The sequence below is a fragment of the Sceloporus undulatus genome, chromosome 2 (genome assembly GCF_019175285.1).
Source record: "Sceloporus undulatus isolate JIND9_A2432 ecotype Alabama chromosome 2, SceUnd_v1.1, whole genome shotgun sequence".
Taxonomy (NCBI): Eukaryota; Metazoa; Chordata; class Lepidosauria; order Squamata; family Phrynosomatidae; genus Sceloporus; species Sceloporus undulatus.
Window position 1 is genome coordinate 213,163,839 of NC_056523.1, and position 23,265 is coordinate 213,187,103.

The 23,265-nt window shown below is 41.5% G+C and overlaps 1 protein-coding gene across 1 annotated transcript in view; it reads left to right on the plus strand.

Moving 5' to 3' along the window:
- Nucleotides 1-383: 383 nt before the first annotated feature.
- Nucleotides 384-23,265, plus strand: part of KCMF1 (potassium channel modulatory factor 1) — a 54,818-nt gene continuing 31,936 nt past the window's right edge. The window contains 1 exon segment of the mRNA XM_042453721.1: nucleotides 384-726. Coding sequence (XP_042309655.1) covers nucleotides 711-726 — 16 coding nt within the window. The 5' untranslated portion in view covers nucleotides 384-710.

Genomic DNA, 23,265 nt, shown 5'->3' on the forward strand with positions numbered 1-23,265 from the left:
AGGCGAAAGAGTCTCTCTGAGGAGAAAGAAGAGAGCTGGGCCTGTTCCCTGTCTCTCTCCTTCCTTCCTTCCTTCCTTCCTTCCTTTCCCCTTCTGCCTCAGTTATTTCCTCTTCCTCTGAGAGAGAGAGAGAGAGAGAGAGAGGGAAGGCTGGGAAAGAGGAGGAGGAGGAGGAGGAGGAGGAGGAGGCCGCGTTTGCGTGTCCGCCTCCGCCTGTGTGAAGCAGCAGCAGCAGCAGCAGCAGCAGGGAGGACGCTGGGAGAGGAGGGGACCATAGAGGAGGAGGAGGAGGAGGAGGCCTCGTCCTGGTGGCGGCGGCGGCGGCGGAGAGGAGCAGGGAGGAGGAGGAGGAGGAGGCGCTTGTCGTCCGTGGCGGCGGCGGCGGCGGGGCCTGCTGCCTGAGCGGGCTCCGAGAGAGAGAGAGAGAGAGAGAGAGAACGAGAGGGAGCAGGAGAGGGAGGGAGTCACCGTCGTGTCAAGGCGGCGGCGGCGGCGGCGGTGGCCAGTCCGGCCTCCCGCCCTCCAAAGCGGGGGAGGGAAGACGAAGCCGCCATCCTCCTCCTCCTGCTCGCTAGGCCCAGCGTCGGCGTCGGTCGGGGGAAGGGACCCGAGGAGGCCGGGAGGGGCCTGGGCCGGGCCTGGGCTGCCTCCTCCGTCGCTGCTGCTATTCCTGCCCTTACTGCTCCTCCTCCTCTTCTTCTTGAACTAGGATGTCCCGACATGAAGGTGAGTGAGCGAGGGAGCGAGTGAGTGCCAGGCCAAGGAAGAAAGGATCCTCCTCCTCCTCCTCCTCCTCCTCCTCATCATCATGGCGCCTGGGTTCCGTGTCGGGAGGCTTCCTTTCCCCGTCACCCGGCTTTGCCTCGTCATGGTGGGGCCTGTGTCTATCACATATCCGTTACTCCGAGGAGGACTGAGGCCTAGCACGCAGACGGGCCCCGGCCTGGATTGGGCGGCGCCTCCGCCCTGGCTCCCGCTCTCTTGGGGAAGGGACTCCGAAACCTCCACACTTGCAGGGAGAAGGATAACAACAACCACCCCACTTTGAGGGCTGCTCATGGCTCATGGCGAGGGGATAATGGGGGATGTAGTCTCATCCCGGCACCAGAGCCCTCTCTGTGATGACAGGGTTTAAAGCGGTCTCAAACTGGGTTATTCCTGCAGTGTGTGTGTTCTGGACCTCTCTGTCGCCAGAGACAGACCCATAGCACTGAGCCACTTCTGTTTCAGTGTGGAAGGAGCCGAAATGGAAGGGAGAAAGGCCTTTTTAACAGGTCCTGGGCACTGATTTTAAGCCCTGAAGGCTGGGAAAGAAAGGGGGGGGATGGGTTGGGTTGGGTTGAGAAGGGAAATGGTGGCCCTTTTGGGTGTATGTGTCATAAGAAATAACTTGGAAGTGCTCTGGCTCAGTGCTCTTAGGGGATCCCGGGAGCCATGGCAGTTAAAGGGGTCCCAGGATAGATTATTTCTGCCATCAGGTCCAAAATACACTGCAGAAATGATCCAGGTTGAGACCGCTTTAACTGCCATGGCTCAATGGTATGGAGTGAGACATTGAGAGAGCTCTGGTGCCACAATGAAACTACAATCCCCACGTTTCCCTAGTACTGACCCAGGGCAGTTAAAGCGGTCTGAAACTAGGTTATTTCTGCAGTCTGTTTGGGGCCTTAGGTTTGTTTGAATCCCACCTCAGCCCTGAAACCCCCCCTTGGGTGACCTTGGGCGAGTCACACTCTCTCAGCCTTGGAGGGTGGCCCTGGCAAGCCAAACTGTAAAGGGAAGGCAGAAGGTCATGTTAAAAGAAGCTCTGGGTAGCTGCTGTCGTTTTAGAGAGTACAGGTTTGAGTGTTGGACTTCAACTGGAGATCAGGATTTGGATCCTCACACAGCCATGGAAGCCCTAGTTTGAGTCGCACTCTCTCAGCCTCAGAGGATAGGCATGGCAAACCCCCCTCCTTCTGGAGAAACCTGCCAAGGGAATCCCATGATAAATTCGCCTAAGGCACACAACAACAACAACAACAACTATAAAAGAAAGGGGGTCAGCCTGGTGTAGTGGTTTGAGTGTTGGACTGGGATACCAGCATTTAAATCCCAGCCCGGCTGTGGAAACTTACTGGGTGACCCTGGGCAAGTCACACTCTCTCAGCCTCAGAGCATGGCAACCCCTCTGAAGGAACTTGGCAATAGACTTTGTTGTTGTTGGATGCCTTCAAGTTGTTTCTGACTTATGGTGACCTTAAGGTCTTTAACATGGGGTTTTCCTGGCAGGATTGGTTCAGAGGTTTGCCATTGCCTTCCTCTGAGGCTGAGAGGGTGTGACTTGCCAAAGGGCACATGTCTCCACCAGAGGAGCACTCAGGAAACCAGCTTGGAAACCATCCTGGGAACCATCCTCTGCTACTACTACCAGTGGGTTTCATGGCCGAGCTGGCATTCAGACCTTGATCTCCAGAATTGTAGTCCAACACTCAAACCACTACACCTCACTGGCTTTCTTAGGTTTGCCATAGGTCAGAAACAACTTGAAAGGCACACAACAACAGCCATAATATAAAGGAAAGGTTTGGTGGGTCACCCTGAAAGTGAGTTTGTTGACAGGGGGGAGTCTTGAGGAAAATGGGGGGCAGGACTGGTTGGGGATAGATCAGGGTGACCAGATGTCCTTGTTGCAACGGAGGACAAGACACCATAAAATGTAGAGCAGGGCAGTCAAGAAAACCTTAGGACATGACCAGACAAACCCTTGAATCATAACTATAAATGCATGCTTCTTCTCCATACTCAAAATGGAGGGCATGTTGGGATTCCTCCTGGACAGAAGGTTGAAATGGAGGACATGTCCTGGAAAAGGAGGATGCCTGGTCCTCCTGGGATAGATGGAATAGCTGACATTGTGCTCTTGGAGGAGAATGGATGACCAACCCTATGGGCGGGGTAAAGGTAAGAGGACCGGGTGGAGCTGGATTGGCAGCCATACCTCTGGAGGAGTTTAATGGAAGGAGACCAGAGGCCTAAAAAATGCACAGAGGGCACTTTGTGTGCATACGAACAGGGCAGGGAAAAGGTGTGTACAGAGTTGTGTTGGAGTAAAGGGCGCATGGAGCAGGAAGTGAGTTTCAAAGAGGAAGTTGACAGTGCCAGCATTTTAGGGTTGGGATGAGGTTCAGCATATGCTTCAGGGGAGGCACGGAGATGTTTACTTAGAAAGGAAAAAAGCTGTGTGGAGAATCATTTCAAACTGAGAAAGGGACATAAGCAACATGCAGGATCCTAATTGCTGATACGGTTGGCTGGTTTGCATGGTATGCTGTGATCTTTGGTTCAAAACACACTGCAGAGACCACTTTAACTTCCTTGGCTCAGTTAAGAATTAGTAGTTCATTGTGGCACCAAAGCTGTCTGACAGAGAAGGCCAAACGTTTCCCAAAACTACAGTTCCCAGGATTCCCTAGCATTGAGCCAGAGGAGTTAAAGCAGTCTCAAACTGGATTATTTCTGCAGTTTATTTTGGACCTCTGTTACATTTCCATATGTATTTACTAGAAACCCGAGTGAGATTTGAAGTTAAGCAGGCTAAAAATGTTAAGTAAGTTAAAAATGTAATTTAATCTTACAGGTAGACAATTGTGTAGTTGTGAGCAAACCTTTCACCATGGATGTTGTTTTCATATGCCCTCTCAACAAGCTGACTTTCGACAGATTGGGTACATAAGGCTTTTCTGTTTACCTCAATATTTAATGCTCTCAGTATCTCACAGTTTGCAGTGTTACAGGAGGCAGGCAGCATAAAAGGTAGTTCAGTTTCCCCTTCATATTCCTTATTGCGGGTACTGAATTCAGCAAATGATCAGGAACCAACAGTGAGAGGAAATGAAAAGTCAAAAGGAGTGTGAATAATAGTAAGAAAGACCGAAAGCATGTGTGACTTGTGGATGGATGATTTGTCCTTTTTTGGTACTACAGTATATATGATAGTTTACTAATGAGAACGTCAGCAGAAGTTACCTCGTCATGTTGAAGGCCGGCGTCCATAGCTTTCTTGTGGGCTTTTTGGACTATGAGGCCATGTTCTAGAAGAGCTTTTTCCTGACAGTATGCCAGCCACAGCTGCTGGCGAAGCGTCAGGGGAAAACTCTTCTAGAACCCGGCCTCATAGCCCGAAAACAACCACAAAAATTACCTCGTCGTCTTTTTAACAGGATATCGTCAAATTCAAAATTGGATGAAATATAGATTTATTGTCTGAAGGATGTGAAACGTTGTTGAAATATTTGTGCATAAGATGGCGACAGTGAGAAATGAAAGGTCTAGGAAAGGTGTGGGGAACTCGTGTTCCTCCAGATGATACTGCGCTACAGCTCCTGTCCTCCTCAACATGTTGACCGAGGCTGATAAGAATTGTGAGTCCCCCCAAAATCTGGAAGGCAAGGCTATAAGTTTCCCAGGCCAAATGTAGGATAACATAGCACTTTTAAGTCCAAGTTACAATTACTGCTGAAAGTGTTAGCTTTGGGTTGAACCTTATTTCACATGAGATCAGATTATAGCTTTAAGACACCAGATCCCATTTGATCTTGGAAGCTAAACAGGGTCAGCCCTAGTTAGTACTCTGATGGGAGACCAACAAACGATACATGCTGTAGGCTGTATTTCAGAGGAAGGAGTTAGCAAACCCTATCTGAGTATTCCTTGCCAAAGAAAACACTATGAAATTCATGGGGTCGCCCTTGGTATCCATTGGAGTTTGGTTTCAGGACCACGCATGGATACAAAAATCATTGAATGGTCAAGTCGCATTAATGGCATAGTGAGATGGTGCCCCTTATATAAGATAGCAAATTTTGTGTGGAATTTATATGTTTTGGGAATATTTTCAAGCAGTGGATGGTTGAATCTGTGGATAAAAAGCCCATGGATATGGAGGGCTGACTGTACATAGTTGGAATTCCATTAAACACTGGAATGTGCTGATGGCCACTAGCTTAAATAGCTTAACATGGGGATTTGATATGTTCAAAAGGGACTACCCTTTATGCCATAGTTATTATCTATGATGATAGCTAAATGGAACCTCTCTGTTCAGAGGCACTATGCCACAGAATACCATATATTAGGGGCTAAATAACAGGGATGTACTCTTGTCCTCATGTCCTATTTGTTGGCATCCGGGAGCATTTGGTTGGCCTCTGTTGGGAAATATACCAGGCTAGCTGAATCCTTGGTCTGATCTAGTAGAGTCGCTGGTAGGTTCTTAATGAACACCATGTTATTTGACTGTTGTCTTTTTGAAGATGAATGGTTCTTAAATTGTTGTTTAAGGATTGCAATCAAGTTGTGAGCAGGCTTAAAGTATACCAGCAAAGTAAAGATCTATTATAGTCATGCTGATTAAAATTATAGGGGAGACATGCCAAGTACTCTGAGGTTTATATGTATCCTGTAGATGCCAGCTCTTCAAAGTCTGAGATCTTTCCTTGTAAATGGCAGTAATAACTGATTTATAAAACATTTGTTGCAAATGGGATTTTGGAGGTACAATGAACATGCAATCAACTAGAAGCAAAATATGAAGTTGGTATCATACTTTGTAAATTTCTATCATTTTATAGGAAGATTCTATACATATTTACTTAAAGGCTCCAAGTTGACCTTCATTCTTAGATTGTAAATTGAAAGATAATACTTTTAATGATTTAGGTTGCATTTAGGATGCTTTCAAAAAAGTAATTTAAAAGCCTATCTATTTTCTGGAGAGTTCTACAAATTATTCACCTAGAGTTTTGCTTTAGCATTTCACTTATAAGTATTTTGGCATGTGTTTTCTCTCTGAAAGACGAATGCTAAAATATGATTCAAACGTAGTGTTTGGAGCTTTTTCAATGGTATTTTTTTGTCTACTAAGTCATCTACATTGTTGTTGTGTGCCTTCCAACTGTGGCTATCCTATCATGGTGTTTTCTGGGCCTGAGAGCGTATGACTTGCCCAAGGTCATCCAGTGGGTTTCTATGGCTGAGAGAGGCAACGAACGCTGGTCATACCACTATACCATGCTGGCTGTATATAAGATGTGAAATTCTTCTAATAAGGAATCAGTAGGTGACTTTAATTTTCACATGTAGCTGTCTGTATCTTGTCTGTTGAGTATGTCTCACCACCAAATGAGTAGGTGATAGAAATGTCTCTGCTAAGGCTAGAAGTTTTCTGTTTATTAGTCAACTGAAGTTTTGAGTTGGTGCCAGGGGACTAAGTATTAATAATGTGGGAAGACGTGGGTACTAGATTCCCATTATTTCAGAGTTTGTAACAGACAGCAAGGCCTTTAGATTCTCCTGGATGAGGAAAGCTTAGGTCTTAGAAGGCAGTTAAGTTAGTTTGTAGGCCAGGGTCTGGCTCTCCAGATGTTGTTGAACTGTAGCTCCCAGCCTTCCTGAATATTAGCTGTATGGCTAGGGCTGATGTGAGTTGCAGTCCAACATCTGGAAGGTTGTACTTTCTCATTCCACTTGCACTGTTCCAGTGTATAATATTGCACTAGCAAATGCTACAGTATATTGACAACATGTTGTCTAGCTACTCAAATCCTCTGCTGGTGATTTAGTAGAGAGGCTTTGTTTCTGTGACTGGTTATATGGAATCTTTTCCCCCTTTCAGCAAAGCTGCTTTGCTCCTATGAATGGGAGGTGTATACTTAACCTACATTGATGTAATTCATTTGCTCAGGCTGCAGTCTCATGATTGGATCAAAGTTTAGTGGGCTGCCCTCTTGCTTGTGAAAGCACTCGTTCCCCAATAAGTTGGCTGACAGAATCTCATGATAAATCCCCATTTGAGGAGTCCATGGCTCCTTTCCATTGAAATATTGTTTCACAGAAGCTCTGATGAGGCTGGATCCATTGGCAAGGACTGCCCCAACCCTTTGCTGCAATGTCTTTTGCCCAGCTAGTCTCAAAAGTACAACGAGATCTCCTTGCATAGTCTTTCTACGTTGTGTGCTATTTTGGCACTTGTGTAGGATGTATAAATCAAAAATAAACATGGAGCAGGCATATGGCATATGCCACATGTACATTGTTACGTGTGTCTGTGAACACATGTGTATATATACTAAAGTAATAAATTTTGACATTGCTAGTATATCGTTCCTAATGTTGCACAACATCAGGGCTCACATTTTAGTATTTCCATTAAGTCAATTACTATACAGTGTCAGACCAACAGTTCATTTGATCTAGTACCACTGTTTTTAGCGGTGTCTAGTTAGATGACCTTGGGAAGCTCATAGACAAGGTGTGATGTGGAAAATGAGTCCTTGGTATGCACAGGTATGCTGCATCTGGCCATAGAGGTTCCATTTTAGTTCTTACAATGAATGATTAATGAAAGACCTTTGCTTCACGAATTCCTCTAATTCTTTTGTAAAGCCATTAACCCACTGGCTACCAGATTTTGGAGTAATGATTTCCTTTTGCCTGCCCAGATCTTTCATACCAAGTTTTAACCTATTGAAAGAAAGAAAGTTTGATTCAGTCCACTGCAAGGGTAGTGTATAATGAAGATGCCTCTCCCTCCTCTCTCCACACGCACTCAGTTACTAGACTGTTAGAGGAGTAGGAGACAATTGTTTGTTTATATAGTACCATCAATGTACATAGTGATTTACAGAGTGCAAGAGGACAGGTCACTGCACCAAGAGCTTGCAGTCAGCAATTTCACCCAGGGGAGACAACAGAGGAAGAGAAGAGAATGCAGGAGTAAATGGAAAGAATATGTCTTATTTTAGTTTTACACAGATAGGCTTGTTTACAGAACTGGGATAGCATGGGGAGACTGGAGGTTGTGCTGAAGTGTTTACAGAAAACTTGTGTTCTGAAGAGAGAGATGAAGGAAGAAAGTGGTGGCACTATTCAGTTGTTGTGAAAGGCAACATGAGGGGAAATGGCTAAAGCCACTGAAGTGGGGGAGAGGGGGGGGCAAAAGGTGCTGGTGCTTTTGGGAAGACTGAGGAGGAGAACCAAAGGTCATGGCCAGGACTGTATATAATAACACTGTGAAGGTAAGTTTGTACAGTATGTGGGAGTAAATAGGAAGCCGTTTAAATCAAATGCATTTAAATCAAATCTCAATTTTTGTTTTGTTGTTTGTGGTACATTTTGGCAATAGCTTATTGGAGTTTTTCAGAAAATAGATTGAGCAAATGTTCAGTCATTAGATGTCATTACAGATCTGTCTCAAGTGTGAATTGATAAATTGATGAATTAAAATAATACCACTGCCCCAATAGAGCCTGAGGGGATTCCCACTATTTACCACCCTCCATTGAGAAAACTGTTCCTTTATTTAATCTACCCTGTGTATAGTTCTTTTTTAAAACTGACCTATTGATCTGTAAGAAGATACATCTTCTTACATGTTCATCTCACCATTGCTAGGTTTGCTTAGCTGACTTTAGCAAAACATTTTGTCGTAGTCTTTGAAATCTAAACCATATCATCTCAAGATTGTTTATGTTCTCGACCCTTTATAAAACCATAAAGAACTGGTGAAGTAAGACTTCCTGCTGATTGTTTCAGCAACGTATTGTTCTGTATACAAAAATTGCACACATTTCTTATAACTGACCATTGGCCCTTCTAGCCAGTTTTGTTGCAGGCAGGCTTTCCTGGATTCCGGACATAATTCTCCCCATATCCTTCCTGAAGATGCTGGGGACTACACCTGAAATTTTGTGCATTGACAGCACACGTTCTGGCACTGAGATTCAGATTATTTTCCACCAATTTATTTGATGTGCAGGTCCTAAACACACTCCAGAAATAATCCAGTTTGAGACCACTTTAACTGCCCTGGTTTAGTGCTAGGGAATCCTGTGATTTGTAGTTTATTGTGGCACTAGAGCTCTCTGAAACAGAAGGTTAAATATCTCGCAAAATTTCAGTTCTAGAATTCCCTAGCATTGATCCAGAGCAGTTAAAGTCGTCTCAAACTGGATTGTTTACAGTGTCTTTTGGATCTTAGATTATCCCATATTTGCTCTCCTCATTGTTTTTTGTTTGCTACTTTATGTTGGAATCTCCAATCCTCAGTCCCTACCTTTTGGTTTTAAAAATGGGTTTTAGCTATGGGTTACATATGTTAGAGAGAACCACTTTAGTGGTTTGCGTGTTAGACTGCAACCCTGGAGACCAGAGTTTCCCAGCTCAACCATGAAACCTACATAGTGACCTTGGAAAACCTCTTCTGAACAAATCTTGCCAAGAAAACATCATTATAGGTTCGTCATAAATTAGAAACGACTTGAAGGCACACAGTACACATGTGCATATGTTACAAGCCAACCTTTTCCATATTTTATATTGCAAAGATGTAATGGGTTAGATTAAATCTAAGCATTTCAGATTAGAAATGCTCAACCTGTACCAGCACAGGTATAGCTTGTGAGGACATAGCAGAGAGCCTTCTTGGTAGCTGCTCCCATGCTTTGCTTACATGGCTAGGTTGTCCCTCCAGTGATCTGTTTTCACCAATAGGCAAATAACTTTTTGTTTAAAGAGGCTTTCAGTTTTTAACTGGGTTCAGCAGAATGATCTTCTAATAGGCTGTGCTATACCCTTCTCTTTTGTTCTAGATGCATATTTTAATCTGTTTTATATTTTTTAATAAAGTTGTCTGTTTTAATACTTTAAAAAATATTTTGTACCATACATGGCTTTAACTGTATTTTGTTTTATTCTTATACTGCAAGCTACCTGTGGGTTCAATATTGGAAGGAAAGCTGGGTATGAAAGGAATAAATGATGAAGGTGACTTAGGTTTTTCTGTATATTGTATATCTTTATCCAGTATACCCTTCTTGGCTTTGCTTTTCTCATTTAGCACATGCCATGAAAGCCTTTAGCAAGAGAAATTTACTTTCTACATTCTTTGTTGCAAATCAGCCACGATCAGATGTATGTACAGGTTGTACAGGAGGTTGAGTCTCTCTTTTCTGAAATGCTTGGGACCAGTGTTTTGAATTTTGGAGTGTTTCATATTTTGGAATATGTGTATATGCATAATGAGATATCTTGGAGATGGGACTGAAGTTTAAGCGTAACATTCATTCATACACATGGCCTGAAGGTAAAATTTTATAAACAATATTTTTAATAATTTTATGCATGAGACAAAAGTGTGTGTAGTTGTACATTGACTCCTCAGAAAGCAAAGGTGTCACTATCTCAGCCACCCCTGTGGACCATTTTGGATTTTAGAGTATTATGTTCTACCAAGATGTGGGCATTATATACTGAAATACATGCAGTGTCTATATGTTTTTGATTCAGTATGCATTAGCAATAATACTGTTTGTGAATTCTGTTTATCAGTAGCTGAATAGATTGCAGTTTTATCCTGGTTTGAGAGCTGTACACATTTGGTATAATCTGTTCAAAACAGATGATAATTTTAATTTCATTCAGTCTTGTCTAATGTCCTTCCTGAGTGCCTGATTTATGCCCGAGAAAGAAAGAGAAACCTGACATTGTGGGAAATATGGCTGATATTCTGCACCTAACCTTTGCAAACTGGGCATATTAAATAAATACATGAAGAGTTGTCTGTGAAATGAACACATATTTAATATACATTGATAGCATTTTCTGTCAGTCGTCTAGTCACATTTCTGAATTTCAGTCATATCTTCTATAAGTATGATGGTTAAACTTGCAGCCATTTGAAAAACATATATTCTATCTGAATTTGTGTGAGTGAGTTTTTGCCAATCCGACTTTTTCGTATCCCGGAAATTTCGTAACGCGATCATTTCGTATCCCGAGGCACCACTGTACAGTCTTTTCAGAACTGAAGTTTCAGCTTGCTTTGTACCATCCAGTCTCTTACATTTTAGAGTGGAATTTTTGACAGGAGGTTTAATTACCAACCTTTAGTGAAAAGGTGATTTGAAGGAAACAAGATGAGAGCAGTGAATCATGTGGTTGCACAGTGAGTGACTTCCTTTTGGGAGGGGATACTTTGGGGTCATATTTACATGCTACCATGTCAGCAAAATTGCTTCCATTAGAGTTCCAGCACAGTCTATGAATCAGTGCCACAGACCAAGTTTAAAATACTTGGCACACAACTGTGCATACATGCAAATATCAAACTCAAATGAGAAGCTTTTTAAAAATAACAGCACACCTTATTTTTGAAACCATATGCCTGAATGCTGAAGAAAAGTTTAATATTGTACTAATGAAAACAATATACAGTGGTCTGCTAGCTATCCATGGGCATGAGAGTCCATGCATTGCTTGCCCAATTATTGTCAATGACAGTGCATGTACATGGTTGCTCCAATGTGGCCACACACACATAGCTGCTCAATGACTATAATGGGACTTGAACATTTGAATTTTTCCAATTGGGGGTGGGCAGAACAGCCTCAATGGATGGGAAGGGTGTGCTGTAATCTCACCTCTTTGAACTCTTGCAGACCTCTCTGACTTCTAGTTTTGTATTATTTATTTATTTATTTATTTAAGTATATCTGTATCAGCTCCCAGCCCACAAAGACTGTGATGGGGTAGGGCAACATATGTGCCCACCATACCTTAAGAAAAAAAAGATGATGATCATATTCCTGGAAGCTCATAAGAAACACAATTTGTCTTTAAATAATAATGTGCAGTCCCAGCATACCATTTTGGAGGGGCAGGATTGAAAATGGCCACCCTCCTTCCAAACCTTGCTCCATGATTGATTTAAAAAGCAAAGTACAGTAGTCCCAGGAAGGCTGGGAAAAGTGAAGCATGGTTTGCAGGGCAGTTAGCCAGCTTGACTTTGGGCATCAGGGGAGGGAGTGGCAGGAGGAAGGGTCAGCTCTGTGCTTGTAGGTGGAACATTTTTAAAAAAACTGTAAATTTAAGTCTACACACATGGAAAGAGTGAGAGGCAGCTGCACACTACATCCGAGGATCAGTCAGACCCACATTCCAAGGGAGGGAGAATGCGAGGACAAACAGTGACTCAGAAATAACACAAGACCCTGTGCTGCTCCTGCCTGCATGCTGTGTTGGCTGTTTGGGTTGATTCCTTGTTTGCATTGCTCTTGCTGTCTGTTGGTGCTATTGCTACCCAGGCCCCAGAGTTGCAGCAACCAGCGCTGTTGGTTGGAGAATACCCATCACATTTGATGCTGGCTGTTGTCCCTTCTTCCCTCTCTCTTGCATTTGCTAGTCCTTGCAAACTTACACACACACACACACACACACACACACACCACAACTCTTTCTTGCATGTCCCAGTGGCAGCACCTCCCTACCAGACACTTTTCTCCCTTGGCATATTTATATTTCAAGGTGTGCATACTCCATGAATGAATACTGCTCTTCTTGACTCTCTTCCCTCTATAGTGTCATCTCCTTGGGACTCAAGCCAGTGTGCTGTCACAGTGGTAATTCCCTCCCTCCCCCACTTTCCTCCTGTATTTCCCTTCCTTCTCACCTCACCCAACTCTTTTGAACTCCAAGTTGTTTTGACCAAAGACCTGGCAAACTCCATACCCTTCTTTCATATATGTAACCGGAACCTTTTAGTACATCATGCAGTTGAAAGAGTGGACCACATATCAAATACATGGTACTGAATAGTAATTTTAAAAGGTTGAAAGAGCGCGTCTTCAAACAGCAGGGGGCACATGTAACGTACTTTAACTCTTTTCAAAGAAGGAACTATTGTCTTTTCTAAGCAAAGTGGCAAAATTATTTTTTGCATGCTTGGGCAACAAGATGGTGGCAGTCCTTAAGTTTTACCCTCAGCGTATCTATGGGTCATATCACAATCCATAATTTCAGCCCCAAAACCAGTCCTTGACCAAGGTTGACTTATATATGACCATATATAGTAATCCCTGCTTCAGATAGTCTGAGAAATGCTGCTTGTAATGTATGCTATGGAATGTCTTTAAATGTTTTAGATTAAATAAATACATTTAATTTCAAAGCGTTTATGATTTTATAGTTGTTATAGTTGCTGTGGGATAATGCCATTCTTCCCCTCCAACAAAAATATCTACCTGTATATACAGTCACCGCTCCTTTTTCATGGTGGATCAGTTCCATGCCCCCTGCGAAAATGAAAAAAACTTGTATATTCAAGCCCTATTAGCCTGAATGGAGGCACACTCCCATTTTAACTCCCTCTGTTTGCCCCCTGCAGATAATCGAGGGGCGCAGATCTCAAGTCTGCAAGAATGGAGGGAGGAATGTATATTCAACTACAGGCAATCTTTATTTCACAAAGCCTCTGAGAAAGAAACTTCTTTTTACAAATACTCATTATATATGGCCAGTCCCTATTTCCTTCTTTGTCCTTTCTAGGTAGAAGTTTTTAGCAGCATCAGTACTGAGGGGATGGTGAAGGAGGACTACAGAAACAAAGCTTTTGGTGCTGGGTTGTAGAAGCCTGTCTGTAGTAAACAATGCAGTGAAACTTCAGCAGGGAAAGGGCAAGATTGTATTCCAGCCCAACCAAGGTAAATAGTGGCTGCCTTTTGAATCCCTTATTGAGCATGTGTAAATGGCAAAACAGAGACATGGGGAGAATACATTAGTCTTACCAGCTACCCCCAACATGTTATAAAGCATAGATGAGCCAGTACAGACAGGCCAAAATAATGCTGCTTCGGGTCACTTTGAAGGTATGCTGTTTAAATGATGCATGCGTCCTAAGAGGCCAGAAGCCGTACCAAAGCCATGCTCCAGTCCTAAGGACTGGAGTGCAGCTTTGGTGCAGCTTCTGGCCTCGTAAGATGTGTGTATCCTTTAAACAGCATACCTCCAAAGTGGTTAGGATAGATAGTTTGGCCAATGAAATGGAAACCATCAAAAAAAGTGGGTGCTAATGAAAGAAAGAAAAATTCTTGGATACACTTTGAAAGAAGGCTTAAAGCTGTCTCTAGAAGATTGCAAAAGTTTTTGTTTACTCATACAATGATTATCTGCCCTGGTTGTTTTCATTTCAGATATGCTTTGTTCTGAATAAAAAGTACGCTGAAACTTATTCAAGACGGCCTTTTTTCTGTCCATGTTATTTCTGCCTCTGGTACCAAAGTTTTTGTTAAAGAAGCAATGTTCAGGAATACATCTATTTGGTTAACTGAGGTATACCTGCATAGTTATGGCTCAATCCCTTCTTATTGGTAATCATTATTTAGGCTAGCTAGGGCTCCCTCGTAGCCAGGACATGAAAAACGTTTTATACACTGATAACAAATATCAATTAGCCTGACTGCGAAGTAGCTGAAGTACTGGATTGTTTGTATAGATATCTGGTTGCTATTATGGTAAAATACAGGAATAAATTTGCTTAAAGTATAATATCTTCCTGAAGCATTTTCAACTGTACTACACAAAAATAATTTCAATTCAGAAGTATAGATTTGGTTTGGGTAATCAGTATATCTGCTTATTAAGCTGAGATGCAGGTGAGCCTTTGACTGTGGACTATTAGTACAAACGAAAAAACAAAGCAGGAAGTTTTTCATTAGCCATAGTACAGTGGACCCTTGTTATACGCTGGGATTTGGTTCCAAGATCCCCCATGGATAACAAAATCCATGGATGCTCATAGCAAAATGGTGTCCCATATAAAAAATGGAAAATCAAAGTTTGATATTTAAAATTTATACTTTTTTTTGAACATTTTCAAACCTTGGATGCCTGAATCCATGTATTAAAAATCTCTGTGTAAGAAGGGCCGACTGTATACTGTTCTTTCAATCCTGGAAATCATTGTTCAGAATAACCCAGGATATTAAATCAACTTCAAATTGTGGTTTAATATCTTGATTGCTTGTACTATTACTGCTTTGACTTTGTCTTCTACTATTACAAATACTATTTATTCGTATTCTGCTTTTATCACAAAATTGGGGCTCATAATTTTTTAAAAAAAGCATGGTTAAAGACATACAAAAAGTAAACATTAAAAGAAAATTCACAGTATTAAAACAATTAAGACTACACTCAAAAGAATATAATTATTATGTTATTATTGCTACTGTTTTTAAGTATGTTTTAATTGTAATTGGTTTAATTGTATTTTAAGGGGGGTGGGATTGTGGGGTTATGTTATGGAATGTATATTTTAATGCTGTAAGCCACCCTGGTTGCATTGCGCAGAGAGGTGGAATAATAATAATAATAATAATAATAATAATAATAATAATAATAATTATTATTATTATTATTATTATTAAAATGCAATTAAAGGATAAGTTATTAAAAACAATTTAGAACTGTACATTAAGTTTAGAACTATACAGCACCCCATAGCCCATTCTTTAAAAACATTTCGGTTTTAAAAGCCTGCTGGAATAAAAAAAGGCTTTGCCTGCTGACAGAAGGACAGGAAGGACAAAGGAGTTCTAGTGTCCATCTAGAGGCAACCACCAGGAAGCCCCTGTCTTGCGTCCCCAGCAACTGTGCTTGGGATGGTGGTGGGAATGAGAGAAGCGCTTCTCTTGATGATCTCAGAGCCTGGGAAGAGTCATATGGGGAGATGCAGTCTGCCAGATAGCCTGGACCTAGGCCATACAGGGCTTTATAGGTCATAACCAGCACTTTGAATTGTGCCCCAAATAACCTGGCAGCCAGTGGAGCTGTTGTAACAGCGGAGTAGCTTGGTGCCTGTAACCTGCCACAAATAACGCTATGGCTACAGCTCTTTGATCTAGCTGAAGTTTCAAAACCCTCATCAAACACAGCCTCATGTAGAGTGTGTTACAGTAGTCCAAACATGACATAACTAAGGTCCAAAACACACTGCAGAAATAATCTAGTTTGAGATTGCTTTAAGTGCCCTGGTTTACTGCTAGGGAATTCTGGAAACTGTACTTTTGTGAAGCATTTAACTTTCTCTATCAAAGAGCTCTGGTGCTACAATAAACTACAATTCCCAGAATTCCCTAGCCATGAGCCAGGGCAGTTAAAGCAGTCTCAAACTGGATTATTTTTGCAATGTGTTTTGGACCTAAGACATGCACCACCATGGCCATTAAACGTGGCCTTTAAACTTTGGAGAAGGGACCACACGCTTTTCATTGGCAAGTAAAAGAGTGGAAGTTCTAGATAACATAGCTCTTGTATCCATTTTCATGTTATATGTTGTTCTCTCCCCCCCTCCCCCCTTTAGCCTGCTGGCATGAAATTGCGTTTACATTACTACAGAACTAGAGACAAAATGCTGGAAAGAGATGCTTAGTCACAATGAGGATACAGTTTCTAACCCGGCACTTTTTCTCTGTTGAAACATTTCTTCAATAGTCCAGTATTTCTACACTTGAATAAGCTCTCGGGAGTTTTAACAATACCATCTTTGAAAATCAGTGTGATAAAGTAGCTAGAGTGAAATGTAAATGAGGAAGATCCTGGTTCACATCCCTGCTGAGCTGATAAGGTTACTGACGACTTTGAACCCAGGGTTTGTAGTTGGTTTCTGGCTCTTGACTTCTGAAGCAAACAAGCCAGGAGTTCACTTCAGACAAAATGCTAAGCTTTTCCTTGTTGGTGAGTTTCTGACTTGTTAAGCTGCTTCTGCTTTTGCAAGAAAGAAAAGAGGAGTGATCAGAAACAGTGGTTGTGAGACGTAACTAGGATTCTGTGGAATTCTGATTCATTTTCAGGAATGAGTTTACTGCGCTTTCATTTAATCTATTTCAGGAAGGTGTTGTGATGATAAAGAGAGGATACCATCTTGGGCTCTGTGCAGGACTGGTGGGATAAAAGTATAATAATATTGAAAGGTGTGCCACCTACAGTAATTAAAAACATTGGCTATTTGGAGTTGAGAGAGCTTGATGAAACTACAGTGGTCTCTCCACACTCACTGGTGTTAGGGGTAAAGGACCCCCATGGATGTGGAACAACTGCAAATAAAAGAACACTATTCTTTTTACCTGAGAGAACACTTCTCTAGGAATCTCCAGATCCTGCAGTGCAACTCTATGGCCAACATCTGCCAGAATTTGACCATAGAATTATGATGGAGGACCTACAAATGCCTAGAGAACTGTTTTCTCTAGGAACCCATAGCACAACTCTATGGTCAACTTCTGGCAGAGATGCGCTGGAGGATCTAGAGATTCCCACAGGGAATGTATTGATCAGATTTGCAAATAAAGCCGCAAAAGTCAAAGCTGCAACTGTGGAGGACTGACTGTATGCTTCTTGAACACATTGCTGTCCCTATAGTAGTTCCATACTATAGATGTGGCCTGCTATTAACCTTGTTTTTTTTATATCTGATTTCAAAAGTGGTAAAGTTACCTGACAGGGAAAGTTTACATTTAAACATTTTACTTCTGAGGGAAAGGTGCACAAGCATTCCATAGCTGGAAGAAAGGAAACACACTGGTGATAAACTACATTGCTTTGTACGTAGTTTGGAGATGACAAAATCAAGGTAGCGAAGATCCCAAACTCTGTGTTTTCTCCACAATCCAGCTTGTACTGGGAAGATAGTACTCTTAGGTGGCTACCTGTTGTGTATCAGTGTGAAAATACAGTACGTTGACTCATGCAATACATCTAGATGGTGGGAGCTGCTAAGAATACTGTGACTATGTTTATAAACAGTGTGTGGGCAATGCAGCGCTGAGCTTGACTGACAAGAGAAACTATTAGTGAGCCAAATACAGCACAAACTGCAATGGGGTGCTCCAAATATTAGTATTTCAAAATTGGGATTCCTCCCCCCTCCCCATATTGAAGCTGCAATTCTGTACACACTTACTTTGGAATAAATGTCACTGAACTCACCAAGACTTCCTTTCAATAGATATACATGGGATTTCTTTGTAATTTGACAGAAGGTTTTAGAGGCATAATTATTATATATTGCATTGAAATAATTTGTCTTAAAATATGAACATTTTGACCAGATTCTTCTTCCTAGAACAGAATTTCTTCAGCAGGGAAACCTTGCCAGAAAACCTTGGTTCTCATTCTTATCTCCCCCCCCCCAAACCTTCACCTGTATGATTTAGCAAGGTATTTTTAAAATGAATTTTGTAGGTTAAAATTGTGGCATTGAACTAAATACAGAAACTGCAGTGATGTGTTTTTAGTCGTTGTGTTTCTAAGTGACTCTGGTTATTTGAAGAGCCACATCTCCCTTTACCAGCCTAAATTGTATTGTTTTAAATTTTGTTTTAGCTACCTTGAGTCCCTATATTGGGAGAAAGGCGGGATATAAATAAAAGTAATAATAGTAATAAGGGAATTTTCTGGATCAAATTACCTTGAAGTGGATGTTGTAGAGTTGGAAAAGGTACAGAGTAGTACAACCAAAATGATCAAAGGGATGGAGCAATTCCCAAATGGAATTCATTGTCACAGCTTGTAGTGATGGCCAGCAACCTGGACAATTTTTAAACAAAGTTAGCTTCCTGGAGAATAAGGCTATTAGAAGTTATTAATTATAATAGCTGTAGTTTATATTTATTATCAGAGGCAATATTCTTCTGTACTGTGGTCGCTGGTAAACATGAACAGAAGGCTTCTGGTGCGCCTATGTCTGCCTTAGGTCCTTGGCATAGGAATCTGGTCAGTGCACAGACATAATTTTGGACTAGATAAGTCTTCTTGGTTTGATCCATCACGAGTATTGCTAATGGTTTTGCATATATCTCATTACTTGAAAATTCCACGTTCAAAATTTGGAGATTTGGGAAAAATTCACTTCCATGTTCAAAATTTGGAGATGCAAGTTTACAGTTTACATTAAGCTTCTTGCTGTTCTGTTTGCTGCAAAGAACAGACAACAGTATGGCAATCCAGTTTCAAGTGGAACCTGTTTCTGTGCAGTCTGTGGAAGGCTGCAAGATCTGTAGAAAACTGTGGATGCAAATGAGTGTGCAAAGAGATCTCGTAGCACCTTTGAGACTAACTGAAAGAAAGAAGCTGGCAACATGAGCTTTTGTTGACCTCAATGCATGGGGTGTATCTGACAAAATAGGCTGAAGTCTATGAAGACTCATGCTACCAGCTTCTTTCAGTCAGTTTCAAAGGTGCTACAAGATCCCTTTGCACACTGATTCCCTAGACTAACATGGCTATGTCTTTGAATTCTACCACTGTGGAAGCAATGTTAATCTTATTTTTCACAAAACAAAAAAAATGGAAGTACTGTATCATTGCATATTGAGGAAGATGATATTTTCTGCTGTCCACGTAGATGCCTGTAATAAAAGTTTATTTCCTTCTTGTGTGCTCCCCGATTTTGGTCTTGGATTTTCATCTTTTCCTTCTGAATTATCTTGTTTTCTACCTGTGCCTTCCTAAAGCCTTGTTTTCCTGGCTCTGGTCCAAACCACACTGCAGAAATAATCTAGTTTGAGACCGCTTTAGCTAGGCAGTTCTGGGGACTGTACTTTTGTGAGGCATTTAGCCTTCTCTGTCAGAGAGCTCTGATGCCACAATAAACTACAATTCCCAGGATTCCCTAGCACTGAGCCAGGGCAGTTAAAGCTATTTCAAACTGCATTATTTTTGCGGTGTGTTTGGACCTCTGTTGGTTTTTTTTACTGGACTATTACTTTTCTAGGCCTTTCTGCCATTCTTTCTTTAAGTTCCTCATCCACCTCTTTGGCATTTCAGCAGTTTAGCCAGTAACAGCTAAAGATGCTCTGTCACATGTGGACATTTTAGCCAATCACTAGCAGACACTTTTCCATCTCAAAATCTCTCAGAAAATTAATTACTTTGTATTTTGTGTAATGATTTTAAAAGTGGGCTAATATTGTAGTTAAAAACTGTATGTTCTAGTAAGCCATTCTTTATATACTGGTACTTAAACTTTGAGTTTTTTAAATGATTTGTATTAAGATTGTAGATATAAGATATTTCAGTATAGAATTTTTTTTTTGAAAAAGCAGCTAGGATTTCTGAGATAATTTAGTTATTTGGATTATATACATGCTGAGTATTCAGAAATCTGAAATGCTCCAAAATTCAAAATGGTGACTTAGATGGCTGAGATTGTGACACTTTGCTTTCTGATGGTTTCAGTGTAGAAAAGTTTCATGCACAAAATTATTGCATATAAAATTAGCTTTAGACTATGTGTATAAGGTGTATATAAAACATTAATAAGGAGGGATGCAGATGGGCAGCTCCATGCCGCCCATTTTTGCACCTCTTCAGTGCTGCACCAGCCACACGGTGCGGCACCGACACGCTCCCTAAAAACGAGCCGCTCTAGGCGGCTTCTTTTTAAGGGCGTCATAATGGCACTCATGTGCCATGGTGATGATGCTTCCAGTGAGCGCCATTTGGGTGTTCAGATGCCCACGCGTCATCTCCGTGCACCCTGTGTGGACGGGTGTGTGGGAAGATGGCACACGGGCGCCAAAAGTAGGGCTGGGTGCGTATGGATGCCCAGCCCTTTGGACCCTAAAATCGGCCCCAGGCCAGCGCAAAACACCAGTCTGTACCAGGCCTAAATTTCATGTTTAGACTTGGGTCCCATTTCCCAAGTTATTTCATTATATATCTACAAATATTTCAAAACCTGAAAAAAAATCTGATACACTTCTGGTCCCAGGAATTTCTGATACGTGAGACTCAAAATGTATGTATAGAGTGGAAGCTACATTTTGTAGTGATGGTAAATTATGAATCTGTTGGGATTTTGATCACTTTCTTCTCGAACACTGCTCTCTTCTCGGGTTTTTTATGAAATCAGTTAATGCTCATTCAAGATAAGAAGAGTACTTAAAACTGATTTCCTTGTCATAAGCATGCATGCTAGTGAAGAGTCACACCGAGTTATTATCACTGGTATAGGATCATCAATATTTTGGCTGTGTTTTTTTTTTAATGTGAGGACAGGTCCCTGTCGTGGACTTATAAGCTTGAGAAGATACAAGGGGACTAAGAGGGAAAGCAGAGGGAAATGAACTTGTGGTAAACATGGGACAAATTTGCAGTTATTTCAGTTGTACATACTTGATTTCTAGTGTCAGATCTCTTTTTCCAAAGCATTTATTGGTATATCACGTAATGGGGCAGGAGAAATACCTGAAGATAAAGACAAAATAGGCCTACTGTTCATCAAGATATTTAGGAAGCTCATGATTAAGCAGAAGAAGCAAGTGAGAAAATGTTGACAGCTTTGCAGTGGGAGTTGACTTGCAGTTGTCTTGACACGAAAGGTAAAGAAAAAACATGTGGTTTTTGCATGTTCAGAAGGATGAAACATACAAGAGAACAATAAATACATTCCTTGGATTGCTTTCATCTGCTTTGAAATGGACAGTTGCCATAACTGAATTGTATCTCTGCAATGTATTTTCATTTAAGGAGTGTTTTGAGATCAAGTAGAATAGAAGCATGTCTAAAAATAATGCAGTTTTTCCTTCTTGCTGTTTTCATCTTACATGACGTCCAAGAGCTTGTACAGGCTAAGAGTATTGATTCTGTGTTCAGTTGGGAAATACGGTTTCCCAGTTCAATGTAGAATTTTGTGTAGAATTATTGTCTTAATTGAAGTACTGCAAAGGTAAATGAATAGTGTGTGTGTATCTTTGCGTGAGAGAGAGTTCAATACTAGGATGGCATACCTAAAGAGGATATAAGACACATTTTTAAAACAGAACATAAAATACTGTAGAAACCCTGAAGATGTATAAAACTGTGCTACTTCATTTTGTGTTTATAAAATTCAAGAGTTTAGCACATAGATGGTCTGGTGGATTCAATCAAGCACCTTGTTCATGTTTTCAAACCCTAGTATCTAATGTCCACCCATCAAAAGTCATGTAGACACCCCTACTGACTGACGTAATCCAACGGTGTCTGCTAAATTGTGATGATGCAAATACTTTTATAAATTGCCTTGCAGATATGTCAAAACATGCTGTCCTTCATCTTTTGCTAAGACAGGTTACAGATAACCAAACAATACAGAGAAGTTTTGCTGAATAGCATTGTGTGCTTTTAGTGCTGATGGTGGTGAAGATGCCTTTGTCATCGCTGCTGCCTTACAGCAAGATCAACACTAAGTCAGACTCTCCCTGCCATATTCTGCCACTTGCCTTCAAACTGTTTCTCAGCTTTTTTAATCATCACCAACTCAGATGCATTCCAAGGAGCTGAACATTCAGCTAAGCAGGAGGGGGCGCTAGCAGTGCTTCTGATACAGGGTGACCGGTTGTCCTCCTTTCCCAAGACATGTCCTACATTTCAGCCTTCTGCCCAGAAGGAATTCCAAAGTGTGCTCCATTTTGGCCATGACTAAGAAGCATGAATTTATTTGTGTGTGTGTGTGTGTGTGTGTGTGTGTGTGTGTGTGTGTGTGTATTTATATTTAAAGCCCTGGTGGCGCAGTGGTTAAATGCTGGCACTGCAGCCACAAGGTTGTGAGTTTGATCCCAGGGGCTCCAAGGTTGATTCAGCCTCCCATCCTTTCGTAGCTTGACAAAATGAGTTTAATGGGAGAAATTGGCTTACAGATTGTAAACCGCTTAGAGAGTGCTGAGTTCACATTTAAGTGGTATAGAAATGTAAATACTATTGCTATTTATATGAGTGTTTTTAGCTTTTGTTTCACAATGTCCTCCTTTGCAGACAGGACATCTGGTCACCCTGTTCTGAGAGCTACTGTTTATGTCTTTTCATTTTTTCAGTGGAAGGGGAAAAAATGAAGGGTCTTCAGTAATCTATCAGATTCCGTTAGTCTGAGTGGGATGGCGCTCTGATAGAGGTCCATCAGTCTTGCAGAGTGTGCAAAAGTCACCAGTTTTTCTAAAGATCAACATGACATGATCTGACTGACAAGCAGGTTACTAAGTCCTTCCTTCACAGCAAGTGTAGATGCTAAGGATGCTCATGGTGTAATTGTTTCTCCTTCATCAACTTTCTCAGTTTCCTGTAGGGAATTCTGTGCTGCATTTTCCTGCATAGAAGACCATTTTAATGGGTGAGGTGCAATTCTTAGCTGCCTCACTGAACGTCATGGTGTTTCTGTGTGCACTTGATTTCTGCCTCGCCTCCAAAGAAGAAAATTGCATTGCTTCATCTATGCTGTTTCCCCCAGAATCTGTTCAGAATTGCAGTGGCCCCTACTTAGCAGTTTTGCTAGAGACATCAGTGCATATTTTCCAATAACATAGTATGAGAGATGTGTGTCTGTGGCTATGTGTGCACTGTCAATGTGCAATATTTTCTACAAATATTTTTGCTGTCATTTCCAATATTTTGCAATGCTGATACGCTGCACAC